Source organism: Limanda limanda, chromosome 1, assembly GCF_963576545.1.
Source record: "Limanda limanda chromosome 1, fLimLim1.1, whole genome shotgun sequence".
Classification (NCBI taxonomy): Eukaryota; Metazoa; Chordata; class Actinopteri; order Pleuronectiformes; family Pleuronectidae; genus Limanda; species Limanda limanda.
The window spans coordinates 16,599,003-16,624,766 of NC_083636.1; the positions used below are offsets into that span (position 1 = coordinate 16,599,003).

Below are 25,764 nucleotides of genomic sequence, written 5' to 3' on the forward strand. Positions count from 1 at the left end.
GTGGTAACTAAGCATAAATCTGTGCGTAATTAACACAGCACACAGTATCAGGGGTTTGTAACCATGTTAATCTAACCCTTGTTTGGAAAGATTTCTGAGGATATGATTATTTCGAAACATTCAAAAGCTCAACGAAAAAGCTACTGGGGTAAGTGCCAAGTCCAATGATGAGTCAAAATAAAAAACAAGTGGGGTCACTAATTCGGAGGAAAGCTCAATTCCTCAAGATGTTCTTTGGTCAAAAGTTTGAGTTGGCATATCTTGGAAGTGTACATGAAGGGATTCAGCCTGTTATTGCAATAAATTCCCCAAAACGTTTCTGACAAACTGCCTCGCTACCCTTTCATTATAAAGAACAAGCCATGCAAGCGGCTGTGTTTGCCAGAAGACTGTTTTTCCTGCCCCCTTTACGGATTGCAAAAGCTGGAGCGCATCCCGGCACATGAAGATGGGCTTTTACATTTTGTCAAGTCTTCAGTGCAGCTTCAGCATTAAACTGGATGCCAATGTAAAGATAAAGAGAAATTCTACTTCTCCCAGTTCACCACACTGGTTTCAAGCTCCCGGACATCTGCAGTGTTGATCACTATGTGCTGACGTCAATTAAAGCTGCGAGAAATCAAAATGAGACTCTTTGGCTCCTTCCTCATCATGAACTAATGAAGAGACGTTTTGAAAGACTTCTGATTTGTCTTTGGACTTTTGATTCATGTTTTAAAACGTCTTTGTAATTACAGATGTTGTTATTCTTCTTGATATTTGGATCTGTGTCTGTTTTCCCTCCTTTGGGATTGTCTGCACCTGCCTTCATGTGTCGCAAATGAGTTCACCTGTCCCCGCCTGTGTATAAACTCTGTGTGCTCTCCTCTGTCAGTTCGTCTGTCAGCATCCCTGCGTTTCCTTTGTGCATCACTTTTGCTTGTTTGTTTTCTGTAGTTTATTGATGAGTTTGAACCTCTAGTTTGCTTCTTTTTCTGCCTGTCTAATCGAATTGCAAACACCATGCTTGCCTTGCTGCTTGATCTGCTTTTGGCTCTGACAAAAAAAATAACCTTAAACAGTAGTCTGAGCTTTCGCCCCCACATCTGAAGAGGCTCCAGACAGCAAAGGCAAAAGCATCAACAGCAAACACTGACTCTTTTGACGCCCAGCGAGAAAAACTTGTAAATGTTGAAATACATGCAAGTGCAAACAATAGTGACACATCACCCTTTTGCCTCTGTTCCTCCCCGACAACATACAATGTACGCATATCCGATCCAGGCCTCCTACCTCAAACCCGTCTCAAGATACTATGTATTTGGACGATGTCCCTCATTTCTAAAACGCTTACAGTGAGAATTCCTCCTGACAGGCACGAGCCGCACGCAGCCCAGGCGGAGACATTCTGCTCACTCACTTCATTAGCCCACTTCTTCCTTCAATATTTATCTCCTCCGAGCACACAGAGTAACTTAAACAGCCTCAGCACAAACTAGGGCAGGTTTTGGATAATTATTCCACGAGAGGCTCAGGAATTCCTGGCAACATTTACTAGAGTGGGCCCAAACCTTTCCCAGCTTGTCGTGGGAGCACCGACACATTCAAAACAACTGATTATGAGCTGCAACAATAACAGAATCAGAGATAACAAGGTCCTTTCGTTGGAACATGATTAAATACAATCATCAATTGTAATAAGTGATGTTTTTAAAGCTTGTGGATTTTTTTTCTGTTGGTCTTGTAATGATACCCTTTGAATTAACAGTTGAGGAACATTATGAAGTGTGTATTGATTTTCAGTCAAAATGTCATGTGCCACAGTCATGGTCCGTGTTGAATTGCAGGGTGTAACTTACAGAAATAAATTGTGTCAAAGATTTAAACTGACTTTTTTCTTAACTTCCCTTTAACCCTCTGTTACTTTGACCTTTCGGGGGTCGGCTTGCCTTACAACCAGAGAGTTGATACCGGGCTTCGACAGCTGTGCTCACTACAGACTGGTCCAGGAAATGTTAGTTTGGTGCGCGGAAACCAGTTAAATCGGAGGATGATGCCCAAGTGAATCTAAAGTAATTTTGTTCACATTTATTTTCAGCTTTCGATAGCAACGAGCCTACAGTCAGGACGCATTGCTATAATAATAATACAATTATAAGCTAACTTAACCGATAGGTCAAGAGGCCACGCAATCAAGATGATAGTGATCGCCCTCTGCTGGATCCCAGGGCAAACTACTTCAGACGATCCCTCACTTTTTCAGATTCAAGACCGATATTTCCTCCTGTTTTGGTAAATTTTGTAACAGCGTCAAAGTTTCAATGCCTTTTCGAATGAGTAATACGTGATGAGAAACTGATTGCTACCTTCACAACACTGGTCATGGAACAATACACCGATGTAGCTGGGGCAAAAACAATGCAGAAAACTGGCCTCCTGCTTTACAGTTCAATTTACTGCTCTCTTATCTGAGTGGCTGTTGACACAAGCATACGCTCACTCCTGACACAACAATGCTCCTTATTAACGGAGCATACGTCAACATAGTTGCTACATACAGATGTTTTTGTGGGATATAGAAGCCCATGTTTTTAACGCTCTCTGGGGGGGTATAACAGAGATATTGTTTATATTCAATAGCGATCCAAGGGGTTAAAGAGTATGTGCAGCAACATTCATAAAGGCAAATGATTAGCACTTCAATTCAAAGCCGTATGGTTTGAACTATGATGAAAGGGCCCTTCTTAAATACAATGCCACATTGATGCATTTAGGGGTTAACCTCAGAAACCACGCTAGAGAAGTAACAGATGTTGAAGCCAGCAGACGCAGCGATCCTCAACTTCATTGCGCCTCTTCTCTTCAGTCACTGCTTAGTTATTTGTGTGGCACATTTCTAATTGTTTAAACCCTTGTTTGGAATAAAGATTTTCAGCTTCACCGATATTTTAGATGCAGAAATGTCACGGTGCTTGTACAAGGGAATGTGCCAGTCGGTAAGAATCCAAGTTTTGCCAAACCCACAGACCCTCTCCAAGAAATTAAATTGTTTAGCTCTTTTGAAATAAAGAGGAAAGACGTCTTCACTCCAATCCCCAAAGGGCCCATAATGCATTTCTGAGTAGTGCAGAGGGGCTGGGGTCACAGATGTTTTATGAATGCTTAAATCCACTTAGGACGCTTTTCATTTCACAATGTCGCCTTTTATCTCTTGTCCTTGCTTCCATTACGGTGTGGACTGAATGGTGCCCTTGTCTTCCCGCTGAAGACATCCATTACCGAGTTGATTTGTCGAAAGGATTCTGTTAAAAATCAATATCATTGAAATGTCCAAATCATGCGAAGCCTCATTTGTTAACCTGTCGAGAGCTTTGATGGGTATTCAAAGGAGAGTTTGGAGGTTAGATCGAATATATTTTCCAATCTATGACCACAGTTCCACAGCAATCAATCTAACTGCCTATACAAACACATCAACACTGTGTAAATAAATTTAAGGCCTTTGGCAAAACCCAAGAAAGGCCTGGCTGTAAATCAGAAGATCACGTCTTGATTTTTTTCTCCCCCAAAATCTGAAATGTCCTGGCTTGCATGCTCTCCCAGCTCCTGTAAAACTCGGTCATTTCACACGCACAGGCTTTTCGCTGGGATTACCATTGGCCAGGAGAGTGCTTGGCCAGGCCCGGAGCAGTGCCCAGGAAAAACACTTGACATGATTGAAAAAGCAGAGCAGGCCAGAACATCCCCACAAATTGGAGTGCACGGACGCGGACGAGTTATCTGCTTCGCCATCTTGTCTCGTACGATAGGAGCCGCATGTGACGTGCAACGAGAATTTGATTACAGGGTGAAAGGTCAGATAAGATTGTCTGAGTTCACAGAAAAGGACAAAAGTGGGGGGAAACAAATTCGTCTACATCCAAGGCCGTCTTCTCAGACATCTCCGGAGCGGGATGATTAGTGCGGCGCTCCTCCTCTTCCATCTCTCTCTTGCTTTAACCTTTCACTCATAACTCTTTTCTAATCCCCGGAGGGAGAGACCGGGAGCACACAGCTCTTGACCCCGAGCGGGGACGGCGTTTGATGAACGACCACGGAAGGTCAGACCTCTGATTGGTATTCACACTCCTCCATCTGAGCGCGCTGAACCAAAAACACAAGTGTCTGTTCCCCCCCGGAGTGTAAATTACCATGGTGACTTTGATAGATACACAGTGTCGGCGGATCCTGAACTTTCACTGAGGGGATGGAGTGCGAGCGTGGGCCGAGGCGCGCCGACCAGTGCCCCGGGTGATCTGTCACCAAACAGCGTTTTGACAACCTTGCAGTGTCACGGTCACATGTACGAGGCTGATGGATGAATAACCGGCGGGCGCTTCATGGGGGCACGAGGCGAGGGGTGATGTAACTGGAGACTCACTTCTACCAAGGCTCTTTCTTCAATGCATCTCGTCCTCCATCACCTCCACACACACACACACAATTGTCTTGCTCACACACACACAAAAAAACAGAGGGGCTACCGATGGATGTTGGAAAGTGGGGATGGGGCTCTCTGACCTTTTGAAGGAGATGCTTACCAGACTGAGCTTTGGACGAACGGGAGGCGACCATGTTCACCGTCTTTAAATCTCAGGAGAAATCCATCACGTGGCTTAAATATCAATAATTTTCCCTTTGCGATTTAATACTAGATAAGAGAAGAACTGTTTATATCACTTCTGACAGGGCTTGAACCGCTTATGCCCATATACAGGAATGAAGATGTGAACATTTCCTCTTTTTAAAAGAGAAATTGCTGAACTTGTTTATAGTAAGGGCGACTATTCTCACAAGCATAGATAGAAAGAATAGAAGCAAGCAACAGAGAATTTACTAATTCAACTTATATTCCTCAAGAAAATGCCAAAAAGTACAAAGAAAATCAAATTGAATTTTTTATTTCTGCACTCATGCAAAAATATTCTCTGATTTCCATCTTTGTGTTTTTGGACTGAAGAAGAATTTGAAGAGACCCGTGTAGCTGGCTGGACGTTTTATAAACTAACTGATTAATTGAGTAAAATAATAAATAACTAAAGGGATGATTAAAATAATTGTAGTCGTATATTTATCTTGTGATCCCCTCAGGCTTGTTTTGGGATTTCTCCGGAGGGTCACAACCCTGCAGGCTGCTCATTATGAATACAGCACATTCGCAGAAGTCGATATTAGCAAATAACCTGTATTTTTATGAAAACAGACTCAGATGTGTGTGTTGTTAAAAGTGTCATGTTTGATCAACCTTTCCCTTTCCCTTCCTGCTGTGCACCTCCGTGCACCAGGGCAGCAGAGGACTCCTCTGAATGTCCCTCCACAGCGTGGTCGTGTGTTGACATGTTTATTCAGCTGTTTGCCAAAATTAAAACTCCCAGTTTAAATTAGCTGGGTTCCCTCGGGGACTGGGTGGAATGGGGAGGGGGGTTATTGTTATAACAAGCAGGGAGTGATGTCTCTTCTTCAACAACACAAAGAGCATGTGAGGCGCCGGGACCCGGGCTGCACAACATGCTGGAGCCGTGCAGGTGTGGAGAGGAAACCATGTGGGTGGGTGCATGCAATGAAATGTGGAGTGAAGCATTGTGAGGATCATTGGGGAACCGTCACCAAACTGCTCCTGCTGCACCCCCCACCAGCTCTCAGCACACTCCCCTCCTCTATGTCTCTGTCTTTGTGCAGCCTGCAAATATAAGCTCTGATAACGGACAAAAGCACATGCAAGGCAGCGAGCACCGCGTCCCGTCCCGCCCGCCTCCTCCTCTTCCTCATCCCTCCTCCTCCTCCTCCTCTGCTTCTAACAGGAGTGGAGGAGCGGAGGCTGGCGGAGCTGCGGACCCCATCCTACCTGTCATCGTAGCAGAAATCCGCGTCCAGCGTGTTCACATAGAGACCCACTGCCACGGCCGTGCACGCCAGCTCCGTGATCATCTCTCCGGAGCAGAGTGGGAGAGGAGCTGGGGGAGAAAACGACAGGAATCAGGTCCTCCTCCTCCTCCGTCCACCTCCTCCTCCTCTTCCCTCTCTCAAGTCGTATTGTGCTCTCAATTCAGCTCTCCGAGGTGGTTTCTTCTCCCCATGACGCAAAGTGTGCCAAAGTTTGCCATATCCCTCCTAGCCCATGATGCTGAGGCTCGGAGCTGTGCCCATGTCCTCCTCCTGCTCCTCTTGCTCCTCCTGCTCCTCCTGCTCCTCCGGCTCGGTGTGCGCATCTCCGGGCTCAGGCACCGGAGAGAGCCGGGCGGGGAGACGCGTGCGGTTTTCAGGGCAGGCCGCGCATGCGCACCGCGGAGAACAAGGTGGAGGGAGCTGGAAATAAAGGGACACTGCTCGCCATGCTCACTGGAGAACCGGGGGTGTGGGTTGTGGAAAAGGAAGACAGGCACGACAGTGGGACTGTGGCCAGGGGGACGTTTTGAATCTTAATTTAAAAGAAATGATTCTATGTGCTTGTAATTAATGTGTAATAAGAGATTTCCTAAAGTACTGGATATAAATGCAGGGACCAAATTGTGCCTTAAACGATTTATGTTCACCTCTCAAATATCAATTTAGATTTTACACATGTTTGAGGTGTTCAGGTGGAGGAATAAACCAACAACAGATTGTAGAGTGTAAAAATTATAATTTTAATTTTCACAAACTCCTAAACATTCCCTGGGACAAATTCCTAAAATCTCAGAAATCATCCTAAAACGTTCTTTGTTTCTTTCCGTCTAAAAAAGATTTGCCTCTTTGTCCGGCTCCAAGCCAACATGTAACGACTTCTTTCTTGGAACACGGCCTTCCAAGGTTTGAGGAAATGCCTTTAGGTTTGTTTGCTCCTGCTGACAAATGTATAAATAAACCAACCACCAACCAAGCAACAGACCGGGGTGAGAACATAACCTCCCTGGTGGAGCCAATAACAGTTGGAAGTGAACAGGAACAAACCCAAAGAAAAGTAATTACCTCAAAAAACTACTATAAAAAGCAATGTCCTAAGACTATGCCATTCAAATGCAAATAAAACAGAAAATGATCCCAGCCTTTTAAAAACATGCTGTGTTGTACTTGAGGGAAGAGGTTTCATCGGAATCCCTGTAAAAACAATGAATAAATGATTAAATACATAATAAGTGATCAATCAATCATAAGGGACCAAACAGAATGAGGTCATGAATACAAGCGGCCTCAATGAGATTTCTGCGTCAGGTGTCTGGGCCCAACTCCAGAGATGGGGTGAGGAGCCTCTTATCAGGGTTCCTCTTGGGCGCTTTCCATTAGAAGATTACCAGGCACGCCAAACTGGGAGGAGACCCGGAGGGGGCGGGGGGCACTGGGGTACCACAGAAGAGCTGGAATAGGTAGCTGGGAACAACCTGGTACAACATCACCTATGACTTCCCTTTACAGACACTGTGGTATCACACATTATCATATCTTAGCCTTGTATCCTCTGAGCTATGAAGCAGATCCTGGTGTAAGATATTCAATGACTTCTGCTGCAGGCACCACATTATCTCCTTCCAAATCCCCAAATTAAAAGTATTGATTTATTCACCATTCACCAACCCCCCCCCTGTGAGGAGGCCTAACTGAGAGAGGAGGTGTGATGGATGAACTCGCCCTGTACGGCGAGGATGCGTACGGGTATCGGTCAGGGGAATGAAAACAGATGGCTGGAGAGGGAGGTGATTCCGAAGAAGACTCGACCCTGACCCCCCGTGGAACCTGTTGGACTATTTAGGAACGTCAGGCTGCTCTGTTTTTTCATCCCTGAGAATTATGTTGAGGTGCTTCCTCCTCTGCAGCATCCATCAGCGATGAGAGGTAACAAACGAGGGTCCCCTTGTTCAGGCTAGAAGAAGAAAATGTCCCTCTGATAAACGATCCGCGAGACAACCTCGGAACGAGGCCTTCTTGGAGTGGCTTTTGTCATCTGTGCACGGCAAACACACACATGCAAACACACACATGCAAACACACACATGCAACCACAAGGCCCATACGAGACGAGCAGCGTGCCCTCGTGCTGCCCCGTGGGGGGGTGGGAGACAAGGGGCGCTCTGTCCTGCAGCAGCCAGCACAAGTGATTAAGGGATTAGCAACAGAAAAGCAGGAGAAATATTCCTGCAGTGTAAACAGGTCCACGCACGGCAAAACAAACACGTCACTGGAGAAGAGGTGTTTACTCTCTGTGACTGATTATGGACGAGCATAGTGAGTCTATCGCTCGCTCTATAGGCGTAAACATGGGACGGCTCAACATTAAAACATCCTTTTTAGGTTTTGGCTCTGGGTTTAAACTGTGTCTTACGTGGGAGTTGCACGCTTACACTTGTTTTTATCTGTACGAATCATAAATAACGTCTCATTATTTGTCATTTGTTGAATTTCTTCTTTCATTGCCCATTTGTTTTCCTCCATTTTGAGGAGGTGACAGGCATTTTGTAGCACAGGGGTTTTCTACTCTAAAGCAACATTCTTTATTCAAAGCTAATTATTGCATATTTTATTTCAAATCATCTGTTGAGGCCTTGGGCGTACACGACACGTGGTGTTTTTATAGAACAATATCAGTGTTTTTAACTTTTTATTTTCAATGAAAAATTCATACCTTTCTATGTCCGTTGTTTGTTTTGTATCCATTTGCTGTGTTTTGGTTTGTTTGCGTGTTATTTGTCCCTGCTTGTATTTATATTTGAAACGTTTTTACTCCCTGGATGAAGAAATGCCAACCTCAATGGGACCTATCTGGTTAAATAAAGGGATGGATGAATATGTAAATAGATAAATAGAATAAATTAAATAGTATCCAGTTATCTTAGCTCAGCAAAGTGATTGAAAACAGGAGAAAAAGTATATTCTGGCTCTGACCAGCACATCTAAAGCTCCCTGATTATCATATTATTTCCTTTAATATCTTGTTTGTTTGGTTTAATCCAAAGCTGATCTGAAAAAAAACTAAAAACCTGAGTGTGAAAACAACAAGCTGAAGTTTTAAGGAGGTTTGTGTTGTGGACAGTTTCTCAGGTATTTCCCTGAAAACTCCAGAGGTTGCAGCAAGAGGCTAACAGTTTCCTCCTGTTTCCAGTCTTTATGCTAAGATAAGCTAACAGGCGTCTGTCTGTGAACCTATATTTAGTGGATTACTTTGACAATGATGTTAATCTTCTCATAAAAAGTCTCGTTCAGACATGAAGTGAAGCAAATTTTCACTTGGTGTCATTCACATGAGCATCTGCATTGGTTTATTCAGAGAATTATCCAATGACATGGTTTATTAGGTTCTGTTTTGTTTTCTGAATAATAATAACACTCCAGGTAATTTCTCATGTGCAATTCAACGGGCAAAACCCGTCAAAGGAACCTTGTCATTAAGAGATTTCCTTTCTCTTTTAGGCCACACCAAGCGAGTAATGGTAATTTCCCTCCTGCTATTTACTCCGGAAACACTGCAGCTTCACCCCTGCAGATAAACATCACACAGGAAACAGATAATCACAGCTGGAGGCACCATGCAGGCCCTGCCGTTACAAAAAAAAAACTTGCTGATGGTATTAATATCAACGTCTGCACTCAACAAACTGATTTGTGGAAAAACACGTAAGGTCACCCTTTTTATTCTGCCGTTCAGGAAGATCAGAAATAGAACTTTGCCCGGAAAAACGAGGGGGCTTGATAATTTGTTTGGGTTTGACGCTTTGTTAAGACGGATGAGTTAATGAGTGTTTGTTATTTTTACATTTACTGTAAAACCACAGGACTGTTAAGTGGCTAAATAGGGATTTCACTGTTTTAGAAACAGATTAAATCAAATGAAAACAGATAATATAAAAGATAGAAATTATGAAATGCTTTAAACATGAAGTGTGGCAGCTTCTGATACCACATTATTGTTTATTATAAATTCTGATGTGATGAGTCTGGCTTTTCCATATAAACCAAAGAATAAATGCTAAAAGATTCCAAACTTAACTGGTTAAATCACCTATGCAGCCTTTCTACAAAAATCATCTACTTCATCAGTTAGACTTAACAATGCTACTGTGAATTAAAAGCAATTTACACAACTAAAAGTAATTTCCTGCAACTGGAAAGTCTCTGAACCCATTGAGAGGCTTCGCTGATTCAAAAATAAAAGGAAAAACTTAATAAAAAACATAATCTGAGGGACATTCCACTTCACACTCCCATTAAACATTAAAGTTATTTTGTTCGCACTATGGCAGGAAATGTTTTACAGTGTGTTGTGATTACACGAGCCTCAGTGACGGTTAAATCACAGCTCAAAGATTTATATTTGTAATATATTTCCAATAGCGTAAATTCAATAACCAAATCAAAACAGTGTATATAAGGATTTAAAGCATTATATTTGGATTCCAGTCACATTAGAGGTTGGAGTTGTTCTTTCTATAAGTTCTCCAGCCACTTTCTGTGACTTGAGTCATAATTTGATAGAATTAGATATCAATCTGGATGAAATTACACGGGAATGGGCTCGATTAATGGAAAATATGAATCAGACGGCAAAGTCTGTTCGTTCAACATTGAAAACAACAGTTTATCATTCTCCCGTTTGAGGCTCAGTGCCAACCATGTCTTAGCATATAACTTTCTGCATGTCCCAGTGCGACTGGTGTGAGACATTTTTCTGCCCACGTCTCTCTGCAGTGACTCGTGCTGATAACAGCGATTCTAATCGAATCAACCAAATCCCTTCTTTCTCACAACCAGGGCATCTGGCAGAGAATCACGGGCCGACCATGGGCGTGATGATGGCTGCCTCCCCTCTGATGGCTGTGTGCCCAGCCCCCCACAAAATCCCAGTTTGTGCTGCATGGGGACAGTGAAAACAGGACAGGAGGACGATGAAGATGCTCAGATGGAAGACAGTGGAGATAGAAGTCAAGGTGGATTTGTGGAGTTTGTGCTAAAAGGAGCTTTCCCCCCGGTGCTTCCTCACATTTAACAAACCACCACTGAAACCAGCTAATTTCTTCCTCCCACTCATCTTTTCCCTCATTTCCAAGCCGGAGATGCTGGGGAAAACCTCCCGCTTCCCTTCCAAATTTTACCCCTTTGATTATTTTGCGCTCATGGGTTGAGTCAGTTTCCCCCTTTCACAATAAAAGGGCGCATTCTTTGACGTTCACCAGCTGCGAACTCAAAGACGTCATTGGACGAAGTTTAAAGGGCCGCGCAACGCCAACGCAGCTCCCTTCCTGTTCGTGAAGCCGGAGGAACCTTGAGATGGTTTCTCACGTCAGCTAGAGGAACAGGAACTTTCGAGCGAAGGGCCCAAGTGTTTGACGTACTCCCTTCACTTCCCCTCCACTACGTCTCACTCCCGTCTTGCACTAGATCTGAGGTGGAATCGTCTCGCATGATTTCCCTGCATGCACTCCTTCTGTCCTCCCGGCCTTCATCACATCCCGTCACCCCTTTCTTCCTGTCGTCTGCAGAGCGCAAAGTCAGGAAATCGTCGTTTACTCACTCCTGGAAACAGCTTTTTCAGATTTCTCCCCTGCGTGTTTGTTTGTGTGCGCTGACAGTCGGCCTTCTATCATCTTGGCTTTCCATGCGGGCACATGAATGAGGCTGTGCCAGGATGTGTGTGTTTTATATATACATACAGTAGATGTGTGCAAACATTCGTGCCGGCATGGAGGGGAGACAGGCGGACAGGACGTGACTCACTCTGCCACAACACAACCCAGCAGCATTTATAACGCGTTTGTGTCAAACCGGTTTGGCGGCCACAGCGAGCTGTCAGAGCGAAACACTGTGGTGGATCCAAACACGGTCCAGACACGGCAGAGACATTCACCATCTGTCTTTACCGAGATAATAATGAAAAACTCAGGGACACGGTTTCCTATGGATGGGCTGCAGATGTGCAGGCTGCTGCAGATACGGTAATAGAGTGCAGAGACGGTGGAGGATGTGATACGAGATGCTTAGTGCCAGCGGTGCACAGTGGGAAAGTGAATCCTGCACGCGAGCAAAGCCTGAAGCAGGGTGTTGATTCATCCTTCTTGTCTGAGTGTGTATTTAGGTGTGTGTATTAAAGGTTCAGTGTGCAGAATTTAGTGACATCTAGTGGTGAAGTTGCATGTTGCAGCTGAACATCCCTCACCTCACCCTCCCCTTCCAAACATGAAAGAGAACCTGTGGTAGTCTTCGGATGTCAGAAAAACTCAGAAGATGTTAAGTATGTCCAGTCTGGGCTACTGTAAAAAGCATGGCAGCCTCTATAGAGAGGACCGAGCCTGATGTAATTATAAAGAATTTAAATAAATAAGGCCCATTCTAGGATAAACAACAATTTGTACAATTTAGATAAAACACACAAGTGAAACTAGTATTATTTTATATACAATTTCTGCCACTAGATCCCTTTCACCTAAATCTTACACACTGAACCTTTAATATAAGAACTATGAGATGTGATAAATGCTCCATATACCACATTTACCTCATTCATCTTAGTGTAACTCCCACAAGCATAAACAATATGAATTCAAAACTCTTGCATTTGCTCTCAAGCATGTAAGAAGAACTTGATTTATTAAATGAGAAAAGACGGAGCAGAACAGAGGTAAAGATTAAAAAGGGATCCAGGACCTGTCTGTGGTCTTTACCGAACTGCCTCTGGTCTGGGAGCCTGGAAATTGAGTTTCCAGACATGTCAGCGGAGTGGATCCAAGTCTCCCTGAAGTCCCAGGACGCTCCCCTGTCCCTGGATGCTCCTTAAGAACCAGTGTTTTCTCAGGAGTCACTCAAACGCAAAGACAAAAGGCCGGGACGGACATAATTCAATCAAACAGAGCGAACGGTTTTCCCAGGTGTTGTAAGACCATGTGTTTTCGTGTGTCGAGGACCAGGCCCCGAAAATACTTAACATTTGTTGCTCCTCAAAAAACAGTTAATGAAATAAAACAAAACAAGATGTTGCGGACAGTGAATAAGTTACACAATTTGGAACAGTCACGTATAAAATATAGCTGATCGGCTCGTGATTCTGTCGCCGCAGTTCTTCACCCCGACGACGGCGTAGCACCTCGGCGACAGCAGCGGATTGAAGAGCTGCACCAGCGCCGAGAGAGAGACGCTCTCCTGCGGCACAAACAGAGACACACGTCCAGAAAACAACGGAATTAGAAACACATGGAACGTAAAACATTTTTCAGCTTCTCCTCCCAGTTTGGCTTTGTGACCCCTGGCATCTGCCTGCTGTGTGATGCTCTTACTAATAAAGAGTTCTCTATTGAATCTGCAAGAGAAGAAACATCTGTACAAATATTTTGTCAGGAGGACTCGTGCGTAACACAAGTTTGTCTTCCTTGATGGCTACAAATTGAATAGGGAATGTAAAGCCAGGTTTGAAATAGACTTATGAATAGAATTATGTAGATCGCCCCCTGGTGGCGGCTGACAGTATAGGTCATAAGTTCACGATAAGTGCATTTTCTGTCATGATTTCTTATCACACGGATGTTAGGGTGCGTCTTTCATCTTTATTTATACTTATGGCCAGACATGTACTTGCCATTTAGCCACGTGTTTGCGTAGAAAACCATATACAAAATCGTTCAGATACTTGCTGTTACTGGGACATTCCACGAGAGGGAACGCCTGTATAGAGCTTTTGGATTTACGTTCTGCAGATAAAAAACATGGCGGCACTGGAGGTCACGTGCTGCCCTTACACTGCCCCTACTGTCCGTGTGTGTACTGCATCTTGCGGACATGAAGCGTGAATTTCAGAGGACGTGAACCAAACGGATGCAGGAGAAGACAACGTTTTTCTCCGGTCTAATGCTGTACTTCTGCTGCGTCCTAACGATGTCATCACAAAGTGAAGAAAAGGAAAAAGCCCGTTAGTGTGACTGGGGAGCGCTCGTCCGTTGTTCCGCTGCTCGTCTTGTCATCGCTCTGTTTCAACACACGACGAGCTGCTTCTGTCATGTTGCACATTCTGGAGGAGTTTGGTTTATAAGTGAAACCAGATCGAAACAGCAGTGGTTCCAAGTTTCGGTGGATGCGCGAGTAAATTGTCTGAGTGCAAGTGAAAGGAGCATTAGATGATGTGACTTTTGTACAGTGCACTGCCAGATGACAGAAGCCCCCCCCCACCCCCCCAGCTGCGTTTCCTTAACTCTCACACTGACGTCGTCTTCAACTCGTAAATAAATTGCAAGAGCAAAATAGAATTCATGAAATTCAGTTACAGCTGTGGTAACTGAGGGTGGAGTCAAGCTGCCTGTAAAATCTATTTGTATTAAATATTTATCTCTTAACCTGATTTTAACCTTGTTTTAGATACGAAGTCTGTAAAAGGTTTACTTTGATCACTCATCCTGACGTATTTCTCTCTATTATATTAAACCATATTTTCTCTGTCTCTCTCTATTACCATGTAGCTGTGGAGTCACAATAATTCATGTCAGTGCTGATGTTTAATCTCCGATGTTCGGTACACTAGTATGACCACAACATAACAAGTACAAGTACATGTATAAACACATATATTTAGTTTTTTTTCCGGCACCCACCTCCTCAGACTCATCCAGTATTTACGTCTATGATAATATGAATACTCAGTATGAACACATTGAGTGATTTTACCTGTTCTTTCATAAAACACAGACGATCCAGGAGAATCAGACCCTCGATGCAGGGAGCCAGCGTCACCTTCAACTACACAACAGGAAGACGGGAGAGAAAGATTCATTCATCCACATGTATAAATCAAAAGTGTTTTTCACAGTAACACATTTGCTGATACGTCCATTTAAAAGCTTCTCCCTCTAATGTCACCAGTGTCTTCTCAGTTACTGGGGGATGATCCTTGAAAACCAGTCGACGGTTTTTTGCTTGCAGAAAAATTGTGTTCAGAGTAAAGTTGATGATGAAGCAGGTGTAGGTGGGTGTGCAAAACCAAATATGGTTACTCATGGTTTCAATAAACCAAGATGGTGCCGTACAAAATGTCCTTGCACCTCCAAAAACTAGAGAAGGGCCTCACCATGTTAAAGGCGTCCATCTCGCCCATGCGTGGCCTGTGCGTGTCGTGGTAACTCTGGATGACATCGTCCGTGAGCTGAAGAACAAGAGAAGGGTAGAGATATAGTGAATAAAGGGGTATAAAGAGAGTGAAGAAGAAAGAGAGGAAGCATCTCAAACTTCCTGTTATCCAATTTGTTGACTGTGATATTTCTGGCCCCGACCTTTGACTCGTCCAGCTCCAGTTTGCGTAGAGCTCGACGAACGTAGTCCACGAAGGATTTAGCCTTGGAATAAACTTTCCCCACTCGCTTCTCACTGTGGAACAAACACACATACGAACATATGGTCATTCCTGAGTCCCTGAACATCTCATTTCCTGTTTTCTTCACTGTTAAACACGTCTACAGGACTAAACTGTGATGAATGACCGCAGCCTGGAGGAAACAAATGGATATTCGATCCGGATCTGATGTTGGTCATTAAACTGAAGGTCACAGAGCAGTGGGGACCTGTGTCTTTTAGGAATCTCTCATCAAGTCTGCACCGATAAGAGCTAATTGGAATCTGCAACGTTTACCTCAATCGTTCTTTAAACAGAGATCGACGACCGTCCTCCAACAGATCAGATCAGGACTGAAATGTCCCTAAATTCTCAGTCACTAATGATGTTACTTACCAACAGCAAATGAGCGGGAAAGCTTCATTTGTACAAGAAGCAAAGAGCGGCTCATTATCCTCAATTAGAGATAAAATGTTCATTTAGTTGTAAAATCTGAATCTCCTAGAGCCCAAATTAACGTCCTCAAACTGAATGTTTTTTGTGTCAGATGCTTGAGAACCCAAAGACAAAAAATACTTAATGTAGAAAGATGGAAGAAGAAGACAAAATAAAATCTAGAACCAGTATTTGAACCTGTGCTTTTCTAGAAAGGGTAACGCCCCCCACTTTTGTTCCAGAACTTTTGTTTCGACAGCTGCGGGACACATTGTCTTTTAAATTCATGGAAGGAGAGGATGAATCCTAGCTGTGATGATCCCCTGACCTTTCCTCTAGCGCCACCATGAGGATGACTTTTGTCAGTTGGAGTTTTTAAATAAACCAGAAACAAAAAAAGAATATACAGTATGTTCCTGTCTGTTACCTTTTATAGGAGCTGTAGTGATCCCTCAGAATAACGTGAAGAACCGCTCGGTAGAACAGAGACTCCAACTGAATCTGTAGAAAAGATCGAATGTTACTTTACTCAACGTGATGCCATTTACTGTATTTTCAAAATAAAAGTTTATCATCCCCTCCAGACCCATCCAACACGTGTAACAAATGCACGATAAACATTTCTGACACTTTCCGAGCCCAGGCCCAGTTTTTTCCGATTCTGACCCCGGCTCCAGAAAAGTAATCAATCCTCGGCGTGATTGCATTAATATTTATAAATATTCCATAGGACCGCATGTGAGCGTATCGTGTGTCAGCTGTGGCCTGGAGCTCGGTATTCTGCATTGAGAAATAAACACACCGCAGCCCACCACATACTGGGAACAATGGCAAAATTAATGGGCTGATTGTTTGAACGCAGGCCGGAGATTAACAGCGATGATAACCGAGACGTGAAGGATTGCTAACCCTCCCGTTTTTGATGGATTTGTTTTGATGGGTGCGAAGACATTTAACTCACATTCGTTTACAATGATGACTGCTAGTTTTGGATATTAATTACACACAGTATGCATTCCTTACTCACCCCCTGGCCGAGTGAGACCCTCTCCAGCGCCTGTGGTTTTCCAGAAAAACGATATAAAGCGTTAAATACGAGCTAAAAACCACCCGGACACAAATATCATTCCCTGCTGTTTGCAGTCAGTTCATTCACTTGAATTCAGGCTCTTGTTACGGAGCCACAGAAACAGTCGCTGCTACATGTTTGTGTTCAGAAGATGCCGCTGTGCACTTCTTTTGCGGCGTTGCTCCAACTCACCAAACACGCAGACATCCTGGCGTTCCTGCCGCAGAAGCAGGACTGGCTGCGGAGGTACCGACTCAGAGGGAAACCACACACACTGTGCAAACACTCTGTGAGGAGGAAAACACACAGGAATTATAACTGAATAATCGTGTTGCAATCAGTGGATATGAATTTTAAATATCTGCCAGGGGAAGCTCGAGTTAATTTTAAATTACGTAAGTGAAGAATCCATCTTCTTCATTTTTTTTTCTCGATCGTCTTTATAGATTTTACTTGCATGACTCTGCAAGCACTGGATTTTTGTATCTGTCGAGTAAACATGCCTGATTTTATTTGTTATTAAAAAACTGTGATTTATTTTCGGAGAAATCAATAAATGAAAGATTTTGGGTTCTTTCCTGAACCATAATAATCCTCCCATCAAGTTCCACGATAATCTGTCCAACTTACAAACAAATGAACAAATACAGACAAAACCTGCTCAGTGGAGGTAATGGTCATTTACTAGTATTTTGGGAAATAGACGTATTTGGTTTCTTTGCCCAGAGTTACACGGAAACACACACACACACAGACACACACACACACAGACACACAGCTTCCCAATGGAAGCGCACTGAGTGTGCGTGCCTGACAGTCTGCCATCCTTATCATGTCACTTCTAAAAAGGGTCAGTGACCGAGGCCGAGACGCGGTGAGTCCAGAGGGACGCGGTCAAAGGAAGCACTAATAACATGTGCAGCTGGGGCCGCTCATGAAAACTCCTCCGGACATGCTAACATGGAGGCGGCTGGGTCGCCCCCCCCCCCCTCAGCCCAGCACATGGCACGCTGACACAGGCCCTTAGCGGTAATTGAAGCGGACAAGCCTTTCCTCAGTCTGACGTGTAGATTACAGCCCGTACATGAGGCTGTTTATAATAACCGGCCTCGTGCTGACCACGGAGATCCCATCTGAAGTGGCCGAGTGCATGCACTGCAATCAAAAACACAAATATTTCTCATGTCCTTGTCCACGACTGGACACGTTCCACTTGAACTTACGGACGTGAGACGCCTGGACTGTCTCGTCTGTGAGCACTTGTGAGTAAATACGCTGAGATCGGACACAGAGTTCTGACGTCATCTGCACGAAATGAACGATGCATCGGAGGAATCGCCTCATTCCCGAAAGATCAGATAATACACATATGCAACCGCCTTCTATAACGAAGCCTTTCCGCTTTTCAGCTCCTTTCTGGGTCGAGGCGGGCCACCACACGAGCTGGCCCGCATCCCAGACTGCACTGCAACATGGGAGAGAGAGAGAGAGAGAGTGTGAGAGCATGTGTGTGTGTGAACGTCTTTTGTTCCTCTCTATAAAAGATGTGTTTCGAGAAACAAGCACTGAAAGGAGTGTTTTCAATCAGCTGTCATGAGATCATCTCCCCCCCCCCCTCTGTTGAAGCTGCGACGGCCCTGATGACGCCCGGGTCGGAGGTCGCGCTGCTAAGAAGCGATGACTCTATCGGCTCCAGCGAGGATTCTTTCTTAAACTCTGCTTTCAGGCAAGCGACAAAGTCCGAGTCAGTTGCTCTGGACATTTTTCCCACTAGATCCAGAGTAAAATACCCAGAATATTTCTGAGTGAGAACATGAGAGAAAACAGACGACGGACGCAAAACTGTAAGAATAAAAATATCGACGAGGATCGACGTGCAAGACTCAGACGAAGATTTTAAATCGGAAAGACAACGAGATTCGAGAGCTTTCGGCGATAAGGGGGGGGAGCAGCCAAGAAGCAGAACTACAAACACAGTATCAGTCACCTCCAAATGACTTTCATCTACATTAAAAGGTTAAAAAAGACTATACACAGATATCCTAAATCCATTAATCCACTAAAATGGCTCGAACAGGGACATTTCTGAACTTCTCCAGCCACGAGGGAAACTGGGGGGTTGAGTGTTCGGACTTTCAGTGGAACTGTCTTGGGAGGGAGGCGTGTCATTGAAAAACAAGTAGAGAAATTATGTCGATTCAAGAGAAATGTTTGTATTTTAAAAGGTTTTTAGGAAATTTTGCCTGAAATTAAAAAACGCTGAAGTCCGTAACCAATCAGGGAACGTTCCTACTGTCGGGATGCAGCACTCAGTGTATGGTGTTTGTGTGTGTGTGTGTGTGTGTTTAGTGGTGTGTGTGGTTACCCTGTGCGGCCGGGTCAAACTCCTCAGACAGCAGGTGATAGCAGCAGCCCACGCTGCAGACTGCTGCCAGCTCCGGTTTGGCCACAAACATCCGCAGGGTGCTGGGAGCCAGGTCGCCGCACGTGTGCAGGCCGACCACGACGGCGTCCTCCAGGGTGGAGGTAGCACGCACGGAAAGAAGAGAAGGAAAGAAGCAGAGGAGAGGAAGGAGATCGATGGTGAACTTTATTGATGATGACGCGCCTGCACATTCGGCGCTGCGGTCGCATCCCACGCTCACCGCGGTGATGCAAACTCCAGCTGCGGTGACAGACGTGTAATCTCAGGAGCTGCCCGGCCCTCCTGTCTGCACCGTCACCCGACACGCACTAAATCTATTTCCAACATTTTACTTTTGGACTCGTTTGCGTCTGCTCACCTCCAGCTCGTCGATGAGCTCTCGCAGCTCCGTGTCGGCGGTGACGTACGACGTGAGCGGCGAAAACACGGTGGCGGCGCTCTCGCCTCTGTTCAGGGCCTTCCTCTCCAGGTTCTCCCTCTTCCTCCTCTCCCTCTCCTTCTCGCTCAGCTGGCTGGGGGGAACTCTGGGGGATGTAGTCTCTATCACGTCCACTGACAGGGCGCTAAGGAAGAGCTCGTCGGTTCCTGGGTTTGTTGTGGGGCTGACATCTGATAATACAGGTAAGACCTTCTCCTCCTCCTGTGACACGATTCCTCCAGCAGCCCCAGATGAAACTACCCTGTCTCCAATCGCTCCAGGGTTTCTTTCCACTTCTAACTCCACCTGAAGTGACAGCGCGGCCTCCGAACGTGCCCTCGCCGCCTTGCTGTGGTTCTGGTAAACTCTGGAGAACTTCTTCAGCTTCCTGTTCCTCTCCTGGGCACCGTGGGTGTTGGTGCTGGAGGAGTCGATGCCGTAGACCCGGAGACCGTACCGCAGCGACAGGAAGGAACTCAGGTAGCCCTTCCCCGAGCCCACATCTATCACCTGGGTGGGAGGAGAAAAGATGGGAGGAGAAATTAATTCCTGAATTGGGGTAATACGGCTAAACTCTCCCAGTTTACAGTTGTATGATTTGACCTGTTTGACTCCGCAGCGCTGGGCCAAACAGGCCACCACCTCAGACATGGCCTGGACCTCATGAGATTTTTTGGAGTTCATGAACTCATCTGTTTCCAGCTCAGCACCTGGAGAAAAAGTGCAACATATGGGTTAGGGTTATGTCCTGTTCTTTTACATAAGTCCCAGATCCATTCTGGGTATGTTCATACCTTCGTCGCTCCTTCCTGTCTCTGCGGGTGCAGCGCCCCCCTCAGGCCCGGTCCCTCTGAGGCCCTGCAGCAGCTCCTCCCTGCTCCAGCACACTCCGAGGCCTGGGAGCGAGTGGGCCCTGGCCGCCCGCAGGAGTTCATGGATGTCGACCAGTCGATTTGTTTCACAGCAAAATCCAAACGTGGTCCTGGGCGGATCTGTTTGGGAAGACAGGCACAGAAACATCAGCAAAGTTGCACAAAACTGGATTTAACCATGTAGATATTGTAGACTTAAACTTAAAGTAAAATTTGCATTCATACGAATAATTGAAATAATGTAAAGGATTTGTTAATTATCTAATACAAAGAACTTTAAGCATTGATTTAATGTTTAACAGCAGCTTCAAAATGACGTGGTTACAGCTGGATGATCCACTGACCTCAGTAGGAATGTGTCTTTCTGACTTATTGATTCATTGTCTAGTATGTGCACCATTTGCCTTGCATCCCAAAAGTGTCTGTAAATATAAAATAAAAATAATGTCAAAATTGTCATTTAACAATATATACTTAAATATTAAATGAAATATTGTATCAAATCATTTATAAATAAGGCAATGTAATATACTTAAATGTTTTATAAAATAATACATGAAATAAATCATAAAGAAATGTATTATAGAAGCATGATTGGAAATTGTTTTTCACGATTTTACTCCACAAACTTTTTAAATCAAATTATTTAATGGCCACACATGTATTGACCTTTAGCTTTGGGCTCTGGCTCCCCCTGCTGGCCACTGCAGGAGCTGACGGCAGACAGGACCTCTTCCGGCGACACGGCCACGAAGCGCGTCCACACGTCGCGCGTGTAAAAGTCCACGGTGTGCGCGTCCGCGATGCTCAGGGTCACCGATAGGAAGCGTGTGACTCCGTGGATCCTCTGCTGGAGGTCCGAGAGGCTCAGAGAGGAGCCCCACATGTTCGATTCCCACCGAACTGACGCGTGGGAGGAGTCGCCCGCTGATGACGTAGGCCAGACATTATCAATTGAAAATGGTGTTTGGTTGTTTCCCCTAAGGAAACAAGAAACTAAAACCATGAAAAAATACATTTTATTTATTGACAAAGCATGTATTGGTAAACTTCATATTGTTTCATATGTCTTTTTAAAGGTTCAGCGTGTAGAGTTTAGTGACATCTAGTGGTGAGGTTGCATCTTGCAGCTGGATACCCCCTCACCTCACCCTCCCCTTCCACTGCATGTTGTTGATTATTTTTATAATGTTCATTATTCATTTTTGTTTTATTTGCCTCCTCACTCTCTACGCTACAAAACTATATATATGCAAAGATGTTTAGTTTTAAACTATAACAATTGTACGTAAAACCTATTTGCAATAGATAAACAATTTTCTAAATGTACTGCTTTGCAAAATATATATAAAGAGATCACTGCAAGATTATTAGTTTATTTGTCTGCCGTAAAAATTAAATTAATATTTTTGTTTTGTTCTTGGATAGTTAGATGGATGGACAAATATATAAATAGATAGATAGATAGATAGATAGATAGATAGATAGATAGATAGATAGATAGATAGATAGATAGATAGATAGATAGATAGATAGAACATCCACTGAAATAAAATATCTGTCATACACAGTGAGATGCAGATATCGGACAAATCGACGTTAGACGCTCTGGGATCGACTTCACGTGTCTGCGCTCACACGTCATCTCCCCGCGACCTCTGAAACCTCCACATGTAAACATCTCACGTCTTTTCGGACGATTTGGCTCAAATGGCGCCGACAGATCGGAAAACGAGGAGCAACAAGTTTACAGGGAAAGATGGAAACTGGAATAAGTCGAACAGTAACGTGCAGGGGGCGAAGAAGAAGAAATGGACCCCGGATCACAAAGTGTTCGAAGGCAGCGTTAGTGAAGGTACTTGTATTTCCTTTACCTTCTCTGTTGAAGTATTTGTACTATAGTTAGATACTGAGAAAATATTTAAATCGCACAAGAAGAGAAATATCCACGTACAGTACTTTTAAACCTTTAGATTGGCATGTCACCAAACTCAACCTAGAAATATACTAATTTAATTCCTCTGCTTGTTTTCTCAAAATATGCAGCTAGACAAAACATTTTAAAACACATTTTATTTAACATCTGTATCTTCTGATAAATTCGGCATAGAAATGATCCAAGGATTATTGAACAATAAGGAGTGTAAATTTGAACTTGTGTGTATTTATCACTCCTCAGGTCAAGGGTTTGCCTTCAAGAGGAAGGAGAAAGTCCGACACGAGTACAACAAGCTGCTGCGGAAGGAGAAGAGGAGGAACCCTGAGTCCAAGGAGCTGTACCAGGAGGAGTATCCAGAACACCTCCGGCATCTGTACCAGGCCGAGGCACAGAAACTCAAACAGGAGGCCTGGACCAACAGGGTGAACAGGAGCAAGCTGAGGGTGAGGAGGAAGGAGACAGACGAAGAAGAAGAAACAGATGAAGGTGATGGTGATGATGAAAAAGAGCCGGAAGCTGCAGATCCAGATCCAGAAGTGACAGGTGGAACTGAGCCGACAGGTTCTGTGACTGGGGACGCTGATCCGTCTGCAGCCGCAGAGAAAGAGAGGTATATTTGAGTTTCACCCCCGTCCATTTATTTGTGTGTCTACTCGTTAGCAGCTTTGCACTAAAGCTACTGGACGTAGCCCATTTTGGTAGAAGGACGTGATATCAATCAGGGAAGAAACCATTAAATATCAGTGTGGATCCAGGACTATTTCACCAATTTCCTAGAGAAAAATCCATGGATCTAGATTTCTTTTGAATTTAAGGGAACTCTTCTGATTTCCATCCTAGTTTTGGCATGAAGTCCAAAAAGATGAACAACTTATATTTTCAAGCACATTTTTCACTGTTGTGGGGATGTTTTCCAGAATTTGTAAGACTGATTTGAACGAGTTCAACCTAAAAGGGTCTTTGACAAAATTCCCACTGGCTTACATTAGAAAAATAGAATTCGGTACAAACATTGTATATTTGAAAAGGGTTGTGCAACCAAATTACCACAATATCAGAGCTATTATGTTTATCAAAAATATTCACGGGTGTTTATATCATGTTGATGTATTAGATGTTCATTATTTGATTCAGGCAAAAGAAATTCAACTTTAAAATGTGAATTATTTTAAGGTCCATAAAACACAGCTTTGGTAGGATCCGCAAAAACCTTATAATTGACAATCTCAGATTTTGTTGTATCAAATTGTATGAATCCGAATTAGAAAGATGCAGTAATACTTCCTCGCTAATGTCCTCCTCTAGTCTCCCAATGAGCAACCGCATGAGGAAGAAAATGCAGAAGAAGACGTCGTACCAGAAGACAAAAGAGGAGTTTGAGACAATCAAAGAAAAGCAGAGGCAGAAGAAAGGGGTGAGCTGTTTTCACCGTCTTACTTCTCATTCCATATTCTGTTTGCTCTGAGTTTTTATTTGACTTGACTTCAAAGTCTGACGCTCTGGTTGTGTTGTTCCTCTGCAGGAGTTCTTGAAGAACAAGCAGCAGAGAGAAGAAGCCATTCAAAAGTACAAACAGAAAAAGCTGGAGACATTTCAGATACTGAGCAAGAAGACAAAGAAGGGGCAGCCGAATCTGAACCTGCAGATGGAGTATTTGCTTCAGAAGATCCAGAGAACTGATAAATGAACCTGGGAACAATTCAACTGAAGAGCGGACCTTTCCTGAATCTGTCTGTTTTAAAAACAAGGATTCTTCCACTCATGCCTCACACGTCGAGTGATAATCTGAGACTGATTTACTGTTTTGTGCTTTTTCTGTTTTATTTTGCAGTATTTTGCCCCAGACAATGCTGAGGCCTATTTTATTCCCAGACCACAAGATGGCGTTGTAATACATAAACAGATGGAAAAACCTGCTTGTGTCAGACATTCATTACATTCATGAGGTCTCCAGCTCCAATCAGCAGCGAGGTTAACCTGACACCTGATTGCATGAATATGTTCTGGTTCGAGATGCGACTGCGACATCTAGAGGTTGATGAATATCATTTATTTAACCTTTTACCATAGACTGAATATTTAGACGGGCAACATGACTGCTCGCAAAAGTGAATATGTGTTGATCGCCACTTGTCATAAGCCTCCTCTATGTTATTGAATCAAACTTTCAAAATATTTTTTCTGAAACGTGGTGTAGATCATTTTCTGGATGTGGAGAAGCGTCGTCCATCTTTATTTACAGTGTATGACTGCAATCAATAAATGTTTGAGTTACCTGAAGGTTTTTTTTTGGATGAGCGATGAATATAAGTTTTAGTAAATTGCCGCAACACAGTATAAAACTTCATTATTCAGAAATTTAGCAGTAGGATGTTATGTTTTTGAGTTGTGTTTTCTGTGTTCGTCTGTTATTTAATGGTGTTTCTCAGAAACTACTTTCACCATTTACCACGGAACTAAGTGGAATGATGCATTATGGGTCAGGGAAGAACCCATCAGATTTTGGTGCAGATTCGGATCAGGGGGCAGATGCAGGGATATTTTTTCACTTGCATTAACATGTTGAGTTTAGGTGTTTTTAAAAATTTCCATTGATTTTATGGTATAGTTATGGAATAATTCATAGATCTTGAAAATTAGGCAAGTTAAGGAGACTGATATTGAGTATGGGCAATTTGGTGCAGCTCAAAATAAAAAACTGGATCCAGTGAATTTAAATGTGGTGTCAGTATGTGCTCTACTGAGTGTAACTCCAGTTTGGAAGTGGGGAATGATAATTAGTTTCAGTTGTTTGCCCAATGCAAGATACTATTTCACTTATCCATTATTTTTGTATAGTCACATAGTTTTACTTTTATAATTAAGTGAAATCCTTGAAAGCATTTTCTGATCCAAGTAGACATTTTAAAATTCAGAATTAAACCCCCGTCAATGACACATTAAAGTTCACAACACCGTGATCCTGCTGTCGTCATAGTTACACTGGATGTAAACATATTGCATACGAGTTGCCCTCAAATAGAGAATTGACTCTGCAGCCCTCCCCTTCCCTCTCCCCCTCTCTCTCCCTCCCTCTCTCTCACTCTCTCTCTCTCTCCCCCTCTCCCTCTCTCCCTCTCTCTCCCCCTGTCTCTCTCTCTCCCTCTCTCTCTCTCTCTCAGCAGGGACGCAGGCTGAAAAGCCTCAGGCTGCTTCCTCATGACATCACATGGTTGCAGAATGACTCACATTCATCTCTGAAGCGAAGACTTCCTAAAGTCAGAGCTCGGCCGTGCTCTGTTGATCACTGAGAGCGCAGAGATCACAAAGGCTTT

General features: G+C 43.9%; 3 protein-coding genes and 1 long non-coding RNA gene across 4 annotated transcripts in view; 2 read left to right on the forward strand and 2 right to left on the reverse strand.

Moving 5' to 3' along the window:
• Nucleotides 1-5,993, reverse strand: part of tmtc2a (transmembrane O-mannosyltransferase targeting cadherins 2a) — a 48,671-nt gene extending 42,678 nt beyond the window's left edge. The window contains exon 1 of the mRNA XM_061077722.1: nt 5,864-5,993. Coding sequence (XP_060933705.1) covers nt 5,864-5,946 — 83 coding nt within the window. The 5' untranslated portion in view covers nt 5,947-5,993. The remainder of the gene's footprint in view (nt 1-5,863) is intronic.
• A 6,567-nt stretch (nt 5,994-12,560) lies between these two features.
• Nucleotides 12,561-21,422, reverse strand: mettl25 (methyltransferase like 25). Its single transcript, XM_061080773.1, has 12 exons — nt 21,181-21,422; nt 20,434-20,631; nt 20,243-20,349; nt 19,580-20,149; nt 19,162-19,309; nt 16,989-17,083; nt 16,755-16,784; nt 16,155-16,228; nt 15,234-15,327; nt 15,032-15,106; nt 14,632-14,703; nt 12,561-13,119 (listed from the first exon to the last, which is right to left on the reverse strand). The coding sequence occupies exons 1-12, from the start codon at nt 21,395-21,397 to the stop codon at nt 12,991-12,993; spliced, it is 1,809 nt and encodes a 602-aa protein (XP_060936756.1). The 5' UTR covers nt 21,398-21,422; the 3' UTR covers nt 12,561-12,990.
• Nucleotides 19,196-21,091, forward strand: LOC133013741 (uncharacterized). The gene is made up of 2 exons (XR_009681431.1): nt 19,196-19,842; nt 19,921-21,091. It is a non-coding gene; the product is annotated as an uncharacterized LOC133013741 (long non-coding RNA).
• A 713-nt stretch (nt 21,423-22,135) lies between the features above and the next one.
• Nucleotides 22,136-24,725, forward strand: ccdc59 (coiled-coil domain containing 59). The gene is made up of 4 exons (XM_061072646.1): nt 22,136-22,366; nt 22,691-23,060; nt 23,756-23,864; nt 23,973-24,725. Exons 1-4 carry the CDS (start codon nt 22,222-22,224, stop codon nt 24,135-24,137), a joined length of 789 nt encoding a protein of 262 aa, XP_060928629.1. The 5' UTR covers nt 22,136-22,221; the 3' UTR covers nt 24,138-24,725.
• The last annotated feature ends 1,039 nt before the right edge of the window (nt 24,726-25,764 follow it).

What these genes read in the sequence shown, in the direction of transcription:
- mettl25 (XM_061080773.1), bottom strand. Translation starts at nt 21,397, where the DNA reads ATGTGGGGCTCCTCTCTGAGCCTCTCGGACCTCCAGCAGAGGATCCAC. An exon ending in GTTTGACCCGGCCGCACAGG is followed by an intron (nt 17,084 to 19,161) that starts GTAACCACACAC and finishes TCCTCCTCACAG; the next exon opens with AGTGTTTGCACAGTGTGTGT. An exon ending in TGGAGCTGGACGAGTCAAAG is followed by an intron (nt 15,107 to 15,233) that starts GTCGGGGCCAGA and finishes CTTGTTCTTCAG; the next exon opens with CTCACGGACGATGTCATCCA.
- ccdc59 (XM_061072646.1), top strand. Translation starts at nt 22,222, where the DNA reads ATGGCGCCGACAGATCGGAAAACGAGGAGCAACAAGTTTACAGGGAAA. An exon ending in CGAAGGCAGCGTTAGTGAAG is followed by an intron (nt 22,367 to 22,690) that starts GTACTTGTATTT and finishes ATCACTCCTCAG; the next exon opens with GTCAAGGGTTTGCCTTCAAG. An exon ending in AGCAGAGGCAGAAGAAAGGG is followed by an intron (nt 23,865 to 23,972) that starts GTGAGCTGTTTT and finishes GTTCCTCTGCAG; the next exon opens with GAGTTCTTGAAGAACAAGCA.